Source organism: Bos taurus, chromosome 2 (assembly GCF_002263795.3).
Source record: "Bos taurus isolate L1 Dominette 01449 registration number 42190680 breed Hereford chromosome 2, ARS-UCD2.0, whole genome shotgun sequence".
In the NCBI taxonomy this organism is placed as follows: Eukaryota; Metazoa; Chordata; class Mammalia; order Artiodactyla; family Bovidae; genus Bos; species Bos taurus.
In genome coordinates this window covers 16,950,223-16,963,960 of record NC_037329.1, presented here as the reverse complement: position 1 = coordinate 16,963,960, position 13,738 = coordinate 16,950,223, and the positions used below count along the sequence as shown (strand labels likewise).

At 43.1% G+C, this 13,738-nt stretch overlaps 1 protein-coding gene across 1 annotated transcript in view; it reads right to left on the bottom strand.

Moving 5' to 3' along the window:
- Nucleotides 1-6,853, bottom strand: part of LOC132343570 (basic proline-rich protein-like) — a 118,809-nt gene extending 111,956 nt beyond the window's left edge. The window contains exons 1-2 of the mRNA XM_059880316.1: nucleotides 6,730-6,853; nucleotides 6,011-6,646 (exon numbers count right to left, since the gene is read on the bottom strand). Coding sequence (XP_059736299.1) covers nucleotides 6,011-6,646; nucleotides 6,730-6,853 — 760 coding nt within the window. The remainder of the gene's footprint in view (nucleotides 1-6,010; nucleotides 6,647-6,729) is intronic.
- Between the last annotated feature and the right edge of the window lie 6,885 nt (nucleotides 6,854-13,738).

Here is a 13,738-nt window from a genome sequence, read left to right as displayed (position 1 = left end):
AAATAGTACCCATCTGCATCTCTTTCAAACCCAAAGTCCATTAGCCTAACCACTCCTGATATTCATGATTGAGTCCCTGTGCCAGGCCCACTGGAACTAGTGAATACCCCCATTTATTTTCAGATGTGTCCAGGAAAAAGGGGGGATATAGGTTCTCAATTAATATTGGTTATGTCCAATTTTGATTGGCTGATGATGTTAACAGTATATTCTGGCTATTTCAGAATCTCAGCCAAAAAGAGAAGAAAAAGTTGACTAGCTTTAGCTTGCATAAGACAGGCTCTCTCTGTGTGTGCTTTTATTTTTAAATTTCATTTTGCATTATAAACTTAGACATGTAAATGTTTAACACATTCATATTTATTTCTAAAATAAAATGCTAAGACTCATGATATTCAATCCTTTCTATTTGTTGATGATAGAACTGTCTTTATTAAAGGGCTAAGTCATTTTTCAGGAAGTATGTATGAAAGCCTGGTCATCTTTTTGTATCAGTTTTGTATGTATTTTAATTCATCTCTACTATTTATGAGATCATACAGTTGATGTGGCATACCAAATGCATCAAATATAAAAAAGTGGTTGGTTTTATTAATATGTACGCCTTCTGCTATATTTTTTCCACTTCTGAAAAATATGCTCATAAATTTCCTTTCAAAGTGACTATACTGTGCTGAATATCTTAAAGTTGAGCAGAGGGTGAGAGTATTAACTGTTAAGGCAAGATGACTGACCCTTAGTGATTCAACAGATATAAAATGTAATAGAATAATTGTCATGATAAGCTACCACAATGCACACAGTACTGCACCTCTGGCTCTCACATATTCCTCACAACAACCAACTCAACCCACTTCACAGATCAAGAAATCAAGGACCTGAGTTTAAGTAACATTCCCAAGCTCTCAAAGCTGTGAGGAACAAAGCCAGGGTTTGACTCAGCACGAGGCTATGTTCTTGCGCGCCACTCCTCACTTGCCCTCAGATCCTGTAGTTCTCCACCCAGGCTGCAGATTAGAATCACTTGGGGAGACTTAAAAAAAATACTGATAAATTAAATCATTCCCTTGAGGTAGGCTAAGAATGCCAGTATTTTTTTTTTCAAGGACTCCTCAGTTTAGCGTGAAGCCACAGTTGAAAACAACTGGATTAGCAAAGGCCAAAGAATAGTTATTTTCTTAATATGAGTCTTTCTCTGAGTAGTGAGAGAACAACACAAGTTCACATTGTTTATCTGGAACAGAAACACTGGCTGGGAGCAGGCACCAGCACCAGCATCACCAGAATATCCTTATTTCCTCCCTCAACCTGCACTTCTGCCCCACGTGAGGATCCCACATGGCATCGGGTGCTGAAGCAGACCTAGGAAGCCGTGTAACCCACACAGTCCATCCACAGGGAGGAGTCCAGAAAGAAACAGCTTTGCCAACGTCTCGTGTGAGCAGTAAAGGCAGACCGAGAGCTGGAATCTGCCCCTCTGTGTCAGTGCTCCTTTCATAGAAAAAAAAAAAAAAATTGGAAGCAGTTGGAAAACAGTTGGGGCAGGGAGTCAGCCAAGGCATCCAAAGAGAATTTCAAGAACCAGGGAGAGCAAAGGAACAACAACAATAAAAAGCATAGCGGAATGAGAAAGGAGAACAGGCATAATCTGAAAACAATGGGATGAGAAGAAATATATAACAAAGCAAAGGACCTGGCCAGAAAAAATAAAATAGGGAGAACTAGCCACCGTGACATTTTATCAACACAATAAGGGGGAAATACAAGGGAATAGTGGCACCTTCCATTCAGCTATGAGAAGCCTGGCGAGACCTAAAGTATTTTCAAAATCATCTAATATCAAAGCAAACAGTAGCTGTAGCAAAATCACTTGGCAGGGAGGGAGGGCCAGAAACCCCCAAACTCAGGAAGCATGAACTACTACCTTGCTACTCAAAGTGTGGTTTGAGGATCAGCTCTTTCAATATCATCTCAGAAATGTGTCGATATGCAGCCTCTCAGCCCTGCCAGATCTGCTGAACCAAAAGCTGCATTTTAATTAGATCCCCTCATGATTTAGACGCATATTCAAGTTTGCAAAGCACTGGCTCTAGTGTAAAAAACAAACAAGTGTTACAGGCAGAAGGTGGACTAAAGAACTAAGTAGCCAAGTAGACATCAATCTGACTAAATTATTTGTTGCAGCCCCATGAGAAGCCAGGCCCTGAGCTGGGTTTTTCTGGAAATGAAGGATTGAGGCCAGGTATGGTTAGCCTGATGCCCTTAGGGCAGAAAACAAAAAGGCTTGCGCCTAAGGAAGACTAGGACTTGTGCTCCAAGGGGAGACCAAGCAAAGTGTAACCAGGTTTGGAAGAGCAGAAGCTGAAGTTTAGAGGGAGATCAGGAACCGTGTAAGCAATTGCACGGACTCTCTGACAGATGGAAATGGTAATGGGGAAGCGGAAAGGTTTGTTCCAGGCAGAAAAACAGCACAAACAAAGATGCAGAACTCACAAGACTGCTGTGTACTGAGGGAACACTGCCTTCATCTAGACAGGGATTCTCCAATTACTTCACAGAGACTCACGAGTCTGTGATGATGCCTCAGAGACTAAGGGAAGGGAGGCCAGTGGGATTACCGGGGTCCCTTATCAACCACGTAAGATATTCTTACAGTGACCCCACCAGTGAAAAATAAAATCTGAGGCATATCACTGAGCAATATACAAGGTATACTGTATTGCTTCTAAAATTATTACCTATAGCTCTGCCTGGCATGTAGTCAGTACTCAAATATCTACTGAATAAATTAAATAATGAATGAATCTATGAGATCAAAGTAAAAAATGTGGAGCTACTCTGGGGCTAGACTGCAAATGACCTGAAATGTCAGACAAGAGAGAGGTTTATATATCACTTGGTAGAGCACCGAGAAGAAGTTTATTAGCCAGTGACTGAGCTTGGCTCTGCTTTAAGGAGCTTATTCTGCAAAACGAGTGTAAAATGGATTGAAAATGAGAGAGGCTGGAGACGGGAAACTAGTCAGGAAGACATCCTGGTAGTCTCTAGAAGGAGATAAGTGGAGTCTGAACAAAGACAGTCACAATGGCAATAAAAAGGTAGAGAAGTTGGCATTGCGAGGCATCGTGGAGACAGCATTTGTCTGTGAATTATGTGTGGGAAGAAAATAAATTAGAAAGGTTCTAGGTGACTGAGAAGTATAGAAATTGACAGAGTCACCCTTGTTCATGTAAGGAGAACCATGTTGATTAGAGCTACACCTGTTAGATGTGAAGCACCTGAGAATAATATAAAGGCCCCTCCTGGGTGGTTCAAATGTCAATATGAAATTTAGGAGAGAAAGTGGAAATAACCTAGCACTAATAAGAGGACACCACTGAATAAAAAGTCACATGCAAAAGAGTAAAAAGAGGTCATCTATATGGAAAAGAAGATCAAGAAAAATCTGCAGAAGAAAAAAACAGAAAAAGGATAAAAAGTCTGTATGAGACGCTCAGGAACAGAGATGGAGTCGGGAAGGTGGTAAGATATAGTGAAATGGTGGGGTGGTGGGGTCCCAATAAAAACTCAGAAGCAAATAAAAATCAGTGGGACAAACTCTCCTCGCTCTTTAGCTCTTCGAAGACATGGGATTTTTATAGGCACAGCAGAAAGCCAATTTTGCTCTTTATTTCTGTGAACAAAGATTTTCACAAATAAAGCAGTCACTCCAGTGAGAAGTAAACTCATTGCTCGTTTTTTTTAAACATAAATTGTTCCTATTTAAAACTGAGCAATGATATCTTCAAACTCAGCTGGAGGAAAAAAAAAATCTAAAGCTGGGGAGGTAGTCCATGGATTTTATATTCTTCCATGGTGGGAGGTCCACAAAGCGTTATCTATGTAGACATTTCACCTTTTGGAATTGTGTTTGTTTTGGAGGATTTTTTTTTTGGTTTTCTTGTCTCTGAGCCAGGTCACCAGAATGAGAAAAAAAAAGTGCTGAGAACACCTGATATACTTTAATGAATCCTCACATAATAGTTGCACTTTATAAAGTTACCCTCCAACTGCTGACAGGTCTCACTAATTGGCCATGTTTGGGTGACAAGTACTAACGACAGTTCCTTCTCTGGTTTGACTGTAGAGGAGACACCTCCCTTGATTGCCTCAATTCAAGAGGAACACATAAAATTCACTTTTTTTTTTTTTGCTATGTGAATCTATATATTGGTAAAATACTGCAAAATATCAACATTATTTAAATATAGATGCTACTTAATGGTTATTAAATTTCTTTAAAGAGATCATCACTTACATAATGTAAAACAATACAATGCAAATGGAATACATAAGGAATTATACTGCAAAACATTTATATCATGAGGATGACTCCAGAGAGAACAGTAATTTTTCCTTTATTAGGAGAATTCACCTTCTCAAATGTGTTTTTACTACAAATGTACCCAAGGGAGGTCAAGCAGATCTATAAGAACAGCTTTTTGACTTGGGGTTTTCATTCCAAGCTTCCTCAAATCACTTCTGGAAACGAGTAGGAGTGTAAATTATAAATCTACAAATACGTGATTTATAAGAATATAAAATTTGAACTACAGCCAACACTTTAGTCAAATATTTTTTATACCTTAAGAACCTAAGGTAACAACGTAACTTTCAATGCCTATTTGCATGCTAAGGGCATTTATCTGTTACAGGGAAGAGAAGAGGTCGCACATACACTCACTGCACATATAGCATCAAAATAAGATGAAAGGACTCTGAAAACCCGAGAAATTGGGCCCTGAAATACTCAAGGGAGTTCTTTCCAGCCAAATCCTTTATCTAACACATAGTTTACTTTGTGAAAAACCCTTCTTTTTAATTTGACAAATGCATTTTTTTTTTAACAGCTTCTTGCACTATTCTGTAGCTGCCAGTTTCTAAGCTTTAAGCTGGGCCCTGCAACACAAATGTTTTATTTCTTCTGTTTGAGCATCTTTTGCCACATCTTAACTAAGTTTGCATTCACCTTGGTGAGATGCTCTTGAGCAAAGCCAAACCAAAGAGAACTGCAAACCACATTTCTGCATGAAAATGAAGAAAATGAAGACGCGTTCCCTAATCCAGGAACTTTTGAGGGCATTCCAAAACTGTTTATTTTGCACTTGTGGGCGTAGGGGCTTGAAGGCAATTTATTTTCCTTGAAGGACCACAGCATCCCCGCCCCACCCCACCCCCCACCCCGCCACCCACCAGGTTCATCATAAAAACTGTGTGTCCTCCAGAGCTTGTGGAAGAAGTCAGGGAATCAGCGTCCTGCCAGCTCTCCTTCTCCCCACGGGCCCCCGCAAACAACCGTGGCAAAGCAGATGGTCCTCCCCCTCCCCTTCTCCTTGTCCCTTCCGCAGTCCCATCCCGTGCTGACACCTTCACCTACAGCTTGGTAACCGAACCTCCCCACCCCCACCCTTCCTAGGGCTCCCAGCAAGTACAAACTTTGGAGACCTTCTGCTTCGCCGCCCCCATTTCACCTTCATTCATCTGGAGAACTCTTTCTGGATCCCAAGCTTCAATTGCTATCTTCCTCCCACACCTCTGTCCCCAAACTACCCATTTCCCTGTACTAAAGGGAGAGGCGTCCAGCCCAGGTGGCGGAGGCACTGCGGCTAACCACAGAGGGGTGCTCTCCTCTGCCCTGCTCCATCCTCCTTCCGTCTGGGTGCACTGGAGCCCAAGAGCCCACACTGGGGACGCCTCCACTCCTCTGGCTTCCACGACCCAGTACTAACTCCAGAAGCTCACTGGAGCCTCAGCCTACAGCCCGGGCAGGCGGCGGCTGGGCATCCTCCTCTACAAGTGGGACCGCGGGACAAAGTGCAAACTCCATCGGGAGGGGGGCTCCCGGCGGCCCTTCCCTCGGGCGGCGCGCCCAGGTGCCGGCTCGCCCAGTGGAGGCGGGCGGGGGCCCGTGGGAAGGCGGCGCGCGTTCGGGGGGCGCCCGGCCCGGCTGGGCTGGGCGCCCGGAGCTTACCTTCGCGCGCGGGCCGCTGGTGCGTGGGGGCAGTGGCTCTTCCAGCCCAGAAGCTGTTGCTCGCTCTCGGGCGGCGGCGGCGGTCCCGCCGGGGCTGCGCTGGGGCTTCGCGCAGACGCTCTCCCGCGGTCTGCGGCAGCCCAGGCGGCGGCGGCGACAGCTCGGCCGGGTGCGGCCCCGGAACTGTCCAACTCGGGCGGGCGCGGGGCTGAGGCTCCCGCCGCGGCCCCCGCGCTGAGCGCCTGCGCGCCCTGCCTCGCCCAGGTGAGGGGCGTGTGCCCGGAGCCCGCGGGACGCGCCGGGCCGGGGCTGGGCTCGGGCCTGGCTCGGCAGACGCCCGGCGTCCGGCCTGGCCGCGGACCCCCGGGGTCGGACCCGCCAACGCCTCTCCCGCGCACCGGAGCTGGCGACGGTTCACCAGGCGGGGACTTGCGAGGCACACACCCTGGGGCGAATAAGGCGGGACCATTCGGGGGTTCGTTGACACTGCAGAGTCTCCCGCAGCATCGCCGCCTTTAAATCCCGCCTTTCCAGGCGTGCGCGCACCGCGAGGGAGAGGAGTCCTGGTCCCGATGAGGGGGGTCCTCGCGGTCTTCGACCTCGGGGCCCTGGTCCCTGAAAAAAATTTCTTGACAACTGCAGAGGTCCCAAAACCGGGGCATCCAGCGGCGCGGGGGGAGTGGGGGGGCGGGATCTTTCAAATACTACCAGAGTGAAACTCTTCTTGGAGATCATCAGAACAACTATTTGTTTTTCCTCTTTGACCTGCTCTCGGCTGTAAGACACACCGAGCAGCCTCCGCGTTTTTGGCGGAGCCGAGAAGGCCCGCAGCGCTAAAGGCATCGCAGGCTCGCCGCGGATCTAAAGGGCTCTTTTCTTAAAAGGGGGGCTCTTGCTCCTCTGTATTTCTCTTCCGTGCTAGAGTTATCAAAACTATACCGTATCATCGGTTCCCCTGATGTAGGGCATCTTGCGAAAATAATGCGAACATAGCAAGTGCTGGGTTTTGAAAGGGAGAGCGCTCGGACAGAAAACGTTTAAGGGGATAGGAAAAATAATTTTAGAAGAGCGGTTTTCTGAGATTAATCCTTTGGCTGGAGAAGTTCAAGAGGAATAAATGACAAGAGAGTTGTGTTTTACAACAGATTTTTTTTTCTTTTTTGGACCAGATGATTTTAAAATATTATTCTTTAATTCTCTTCTCAGATGATTGACACTAACTCCATTAATAATTAAGCCAGCAGCTGTTAATGCCTTGGCGTAACAGCACAGGGTAAATATGTGAATGTCCAGTCAAACCAGTGCTATTCTCCAGGGTGGGTTTGGGATTTGACAAGCACACATGCGCATCATCTTCGAGCTTTAAAGGAGCAGTTTATTCCTGCCTCGGAATTAAGGGTTATTGCAGGCACCTGAGGTACCAGTGCGAGAAGGAGCATGATCTGACAGAAGTTTTTCTATTTTTAGAATTCTAAATATCTTCACGTCCAGGTAGGCATTCTCACTTCCTCATTACTAAGAGCAGGCACTTATTTGGTATGTTTATTCTGAAAATTTTACCCTGTTTGAAATTGCAACAGGAAGCCAGCACCAAAATTAAACCATTGTAACCCAGAAGTCGGTGAGCTATGCTAATGCCTTAAACTGATTCTTACAAAATCATGGTTGTAAGGTCTCTCCTTGTTGTGAAGGATATATAGAAAACGAGTCTTTCATGAGTCCCTGAAGGTCGGTAAGGTGGGGTTCTGGCAAACTGGGACTGGCAGGAAATTCCAGAGGCAAAAGCCTTCCATGAGGAAAACACCCAGTTTCCAACGCCCTGCACTTGAGAGCCGGGAACAGTGTGGTTTCTACTGAGCCTAGATAAGTATTGGTTTCTCCAGGGACCTCAAGCATAGGGCAAGGGGGAGGGGGCCTTTGAAACCTTAAGCCAACACCTGAGATTGCACTTGGAGGCAAATGAGTAACCTCTGCAGAGTGGAACACCTGTGAGAAGTGTTCCCTGCGGTTGGTGCAATTTAGCAGCATGTGCCTTTTTTATGTCCTGCAAACTGCAAGGATATCCTTCTCTTCTCCCTGTCTATTTTTAATCACCTAGAGCAAAGACTTATGGTGGAGAACAGTTTGAGGACTGCATTTCCTAACAACAGCTGAAAGAAGCATAAAATATGTGCAGATAACTCTCCATTTTTCACCTGTGACATAACTAAAAGCTGTGCCTTAATGTCCTTAGCCAGAGCAGGATTTAGGCCTCTGGCCTAAATAATTGCAATGCCTCCTTTCGAAATGTACTTCAACTGGAAACAACAGTAAACTAAAAAAACACAAGATTTAAATACATAAAAACAGCAGCTCTCTCGAGATTTTCTGACTGCTTGTTTGTGCCTACTGCATATCTTGGCATTGCCTATGCCTTTCCAGTGAGATCTGATGTAGGGCGTCCTGCTATCCTCAAACTCTCTCACCATCATTTTCCTAGAACCGTTATTGCTCATTCCTGGCAGCAGTGAAGTAAACCAACTCAGAGAGTGTTAGCCCTAGGATAGCTGCAACACAGAGGGATTGTGCAGCAAGAAGTGGTCCCTAAACCTTGAGAAGAAACATAGCAGAAAGGGATTAATTTGAACCTGTTTCTACTGTTTGTGTCAATGAGGTGTGTGATGCATTGCTTCCTATACATTGATGAACTTATGCAGACAAACTCCTTTTAACTGTTTATAAATCTATACTTTCCAGTGGATACAGAACTTGGTATTAGCAAGAAAAGTATCAACACATTTGAAGACTTCATCAATCACATAGTTTTACTTTCTAAGAAATGAATAGAGCCTCTACATAAGAAATGGATAAATAAGATGTTATAAAACAAGGACCTATAGACATTTTATTTAGATTGCTTTGCAGCCATCAGCAATTTTCTGGTCTCAGAACTGGGGACCATATTTTGAAAACCACATGATGGACACACAAGAAAACTGAAGGAAGAGTGTGTGTGTCTGCTAGTCGCTCAGTCATGTCCGACTCTTTGCGACCCCATGGACTATAGCCCCCGAGGCTCCTCTGTCCATGGAATTCTCCAGGCAAGAATACTGGAGTGGGTTGCCATTCCCTTTTCCAAGAGATCTTCCCAACCCAGGGATTGAACCCGGGTCTCCCATATCATGGGCAGATTTTTTACCGTCTGAGCCACCAGGGAAGCCCAGAAGTTTCAAATTCCAAATTCAGCTCTCACTTTCAAACCTAGAAACCTTAGTTTCTTCATCCATAAGACAGGGCTTCCCAGGTGGTGCTAGTGGTAAAAAAGCTACCTGCCAATGCAGGAGATGCGGGTCCAATCCCTGGGTCAGGAAGACACCCTGGAGTAGGAGATGGCAATCTGCTCCAATATTCTTTTTTTCTTCTTTAATAATGTTAGCTATTTATTTTGGCTGTGCTGGGTCTTCCCTGCTGCTCAGACCTTTCTCTGGTGCAGGGAGTAGGGGCTGCTCTTTCTTGCAGCGCCTTTCCTGTTGCAGAGCATAGGCTCCAGCTGTGTGGGCTTCAGGAGCTGGAGCACATGGGCTCGGTAGTTGTGGCTTTCAGGCTTTAAAGCATAGGCTCAGTAGATGTGGCACCTGGGCTTAGTTGTTCTGTGGCATGTAGGACCTTCCTGGATCAGGATCGAACCCGTAGGTCCTGCATCAACAGGCAGATTCTTTACCACTGACCACCAGGGAAGCCTCTGCTCCAGGATTCTTGCCTGGAAAATTCCATGAATAGAGGAGCCTGGTGAGCTACCATCCATGGGGCTGCAAAGAGTCAGACATGATTGAGCACACAGGACAGGGCTAGTTATAACAGCCTTGTCTCAATGGGTTGCTGCAAAGATGTAAGATACATGAAACACTCTGAAAACTACACGGGTACCATTGGTTGAGAACTGTCTTTCTCATAGTTTGCTTTTGCTCTACTGCTTTTGAGGTGTTCTGCAAACTTTCCTTCAAAGTGCCTTATAACTCCTGTTGAGCTCTTCACTAATCTCCACTATGAATCTTTCCTGATAACTCTACTTGAAGGTGGCTCCAGGGTCATATAATGGAGATAGCGCAAGTTCTAGTGCTAAATGAGTATGACTTAAGCTCTGGCTTAGTACTGACCCACTAGCTGCCTGATGTTCTTCATTCCTTCTAACCTTCCATTTCCTCATCTGTAACGTGGGAAAATAAATATATCTTCATCATAGGAGTTATCCTGAGGATCAAAGCAAACAGGAAGGTATTTTTCAAACTATAAAAACACCTGACAAATGTTCATTGTGATTTATTTTAACCGCTATTTGGGAAGTAAATAGACTTATCTCCATATTAGGCAATAAGATCTAAAATGTCTTAGAAATACCAGAAAAATTGTATATTTTTTTTTTTGTGTATATATATATATATATATATGGGATTTTCAGAGCAACTTACAACTAGATTGAAGATTATGCAATGTTTTAAAAAAATAGGCTGCTAAATTATATTTATATACAGATACATGAATATTGCAAAAACCATAAAATCTTTCAGCTTCCACATATTATCAGAAATTAATGGAATGAATGTGACATTTGTTCTTAAAAGCTCCAACTCAAGTTCAACAAAAAATTCTGTTTTTGTTCAAAACCACTGATGTTACTTATCTTAAGATGTCTGCCTACTCAAGATAGATAACAGTGAGTTGAAACACAAAATGTTGAGTTTTTTTATCAGATAATTTTCATTCTCATTTTCTCAAACGTTTGATGAAACATATGAGATGGGACAGATAGCTCTTTAAGGCTAATGAATTGGTTTCATGCAGAAATTCCAAATTTGACCCAGACATTTATATCTTAAAAAATGAGTATAAAAAAGTGGAGGAAGTTGTTTTAAATGAAAATCTTAAGGCTATTTCTGAATTGTCAATTTGTGTTTTACATTTATCCCATTTCTAAACCTAACTGTATTATCTTTTAAATCTAATTGAAGTATCTGCCTTTAGAGGAAGGGATATAAAACTCATTGCTAAATCTCAGACATCCTTGAGGAGATATGCTAGCCTTTTTTTCTCCCTTTTCTAGGGAATTGTTTTATGTTCTATTTCTAGTGTTCTATTCTGTGAGAAAGAATTGTCTTTTTAGCCTACAATTATTTTTTAATTAAAGATTGAGTTCCCTTTCATCTTTCTTTTCTACCTGAATATTCTTAGCAGTGAATAGCCATGTATTGAAATTCCTTTCTCACTAATATGCATCCTCCCTTTTCACATTGAGCACATTATGATTTATCTTGATATTTTAAAATTAATCATTTTTCCTACGTGTGACCAAGATCTGTCTGTTTTTACCTTTTCCTTATAAAAGCTTATTTTCTTGAAATCTAGTGGGATTGGTGCTTTGCTGTGGCACTGTGCCCCCTTCTCTGAGGAAATACCATTTTTATGTCCAGAAGTGATCAATACTGTAAAAGTGTTCCTCCTGCACCCTAACCCCAGATTTGAGGAAGTAACTGTGACTCTTCTTATGCATCTGTCCCTCTGAAACTTAATCCAGCACTGCCCTGGGACCCGAGATAAAGGTTGCATGACTTCACGTTACTCCCAAACCCTTCCCTGATGACGTTGCAAGATTATTACCTCAGTTAGCACATATTCCCCTTTGACTCTTTGCTCTGAAATGGATATAAAATAATTCATCTTCTTTGGACTGCATTTGCAATTATAATTTCCCTCCACTTTTTGTAAATTTGAAGATGTGATACTCCTTTCAAAAACGTTGATCTATTTCTTAGTTTTAGCTTTTCATCCGTGCCCTTGTGCGTTTAACTCATAACCACCTGATAACTGGGGAAGCTCCCTGATGATTACAACTTTTTGATTTAAAGTTGAATGGTTTCACAAGTTTCTCACTTTAACCTATGTCATAATTTTAGATAAATTATGAGTGTTGAACTTACTGTGTAGAATAATTTTCAAAAGCCTTCAGTGTCTAAATAAGCCAACACAGAGCTTACTGAGGAATACTGTGTCCCATGTACTATAAATGCATTGTCTCATTTATTGTAGTAAGAATTCCATAAGGGGGAAATATTGATGTCATTTTACAGATGGGAAAAGCAATAAACCATACATTTGCAATATACACAAGGTCACACATTGGCAGAGCTAAAGTTCTAGTTCAAGTTCTTCTTATCTTTAAAAAGCTCTTTATATGCTGCTTCTTGAAGTTAATCAAAAGTATTGATTAGACTGTAAGCTCCACTGGGAGTAGAAATCATATCCTCCTTGCTCTATAGTCCTGTATAAGACCTAACATATAGTTCCTTACAAAGAGAAGCTCAAAATCTGTGTGCAGAGTAAACGGTTTCTCATTTCTGCTTTTCACTGACTACAACTGCCATCTCTCCATCTTCTGAAGCAATTTTCAGCTTAGGAAACTTAAGGCAGAAAAATTTTCAGGAAAGGAATTGAGAGAGCTGAGGAGAAATACCCTATTTCTTCCCAAATTCCAAACACATTGTAGTCTTTGAGCTCTCAATATCCTTCTGGTTTGGACAACCATCTGAACCTCTCTAAACAAACTCCTTGCAAATGGTTGCTGTCTCTTATCTTTTCAATACTATTGTCTGATTCTTAGAGCCCAAAACTGTTTCTGATATTTTGCATTCACCTCTCCCCCACCCCAACCTGCAGTGCCTAGGACTGAATCAAACCAGTTGTAGGCACTTTGTGCAAGCTTGAATGCAGCCAGTGATTTTCCATTCTTATTCTCACATTCACAGTGCAAAGAGCAAGACCTGACTCTCTGCTGCACAGAGGAAGTGATGCTCAAGAAGCCAGATTCACACTTTCACTCAATCATTTCAGTAAGTGAAGGTGAAAGTCACTCAGTCGTGTCGGACTCTTTGTGACCCCATGGACTGTACAGCCCATGGAATTCTCCTGGCCAGAATACTGGAGTGGGTAGCCTTTCCCTTCTCCAGGGGATCTTCCCAACACAGGAGTCAAACCCAGGTCTCCCACATTGCAGGCAGATTCAGGGGGCGGGGGGTGGGGCGTGGACATTATGAGTAGGAGTGGAAAGATTTGAATTCTTTCAAGTACCTCAACTATGCTTTAGCTTGAAAAAAAAAAAGACTTGAATTCTATTAAAGTCCCAGTTACTTGGAAAGCAAGCTTGGGCAGTTGAATCAAATTCCCTGAGCTGCTTCTGTTTCCCTATCTGTTCTGCTTTAGCACTACCTTGAAATCTTCTAAATTGACCTCCATGAGCCTATTAACACTTTGCTCTCTAGCCTGAACTCATTGCACTTACTTCATATTTTTGAGTGAAGGTTTCTCACTTTAGATACAAACATCTGAACTTCCAAAACAGATCAACTAAATAGGCAGTTTACTACATTATTGAACATTTATTTGCTAAAAATAAGATTCTTCAGAAGGTTTGATTTTTTCCCAGTTGTATGATTCACAGTGTCTGGAGACATTTTTAGTTGTTATGAGTTAGGGGGTTGCGGGCATCTAGTATGTAGAGGACAGGAATGCTGCTAGTGTGTGCTTAGTTGCTCAGTCGTGTCTGACTCTTTGCAGCCCAACAGACTGTAGCCTGCCAGGCTCCTCTGTCCATAGAATTTCCCAGACAAGAATACTGAAACAGATTGTCATTTCCTATTTCAGGGAATGTTCCCAACCCAGGGATCAGACACATGTCTCTTGCATCTCCTGCATTGA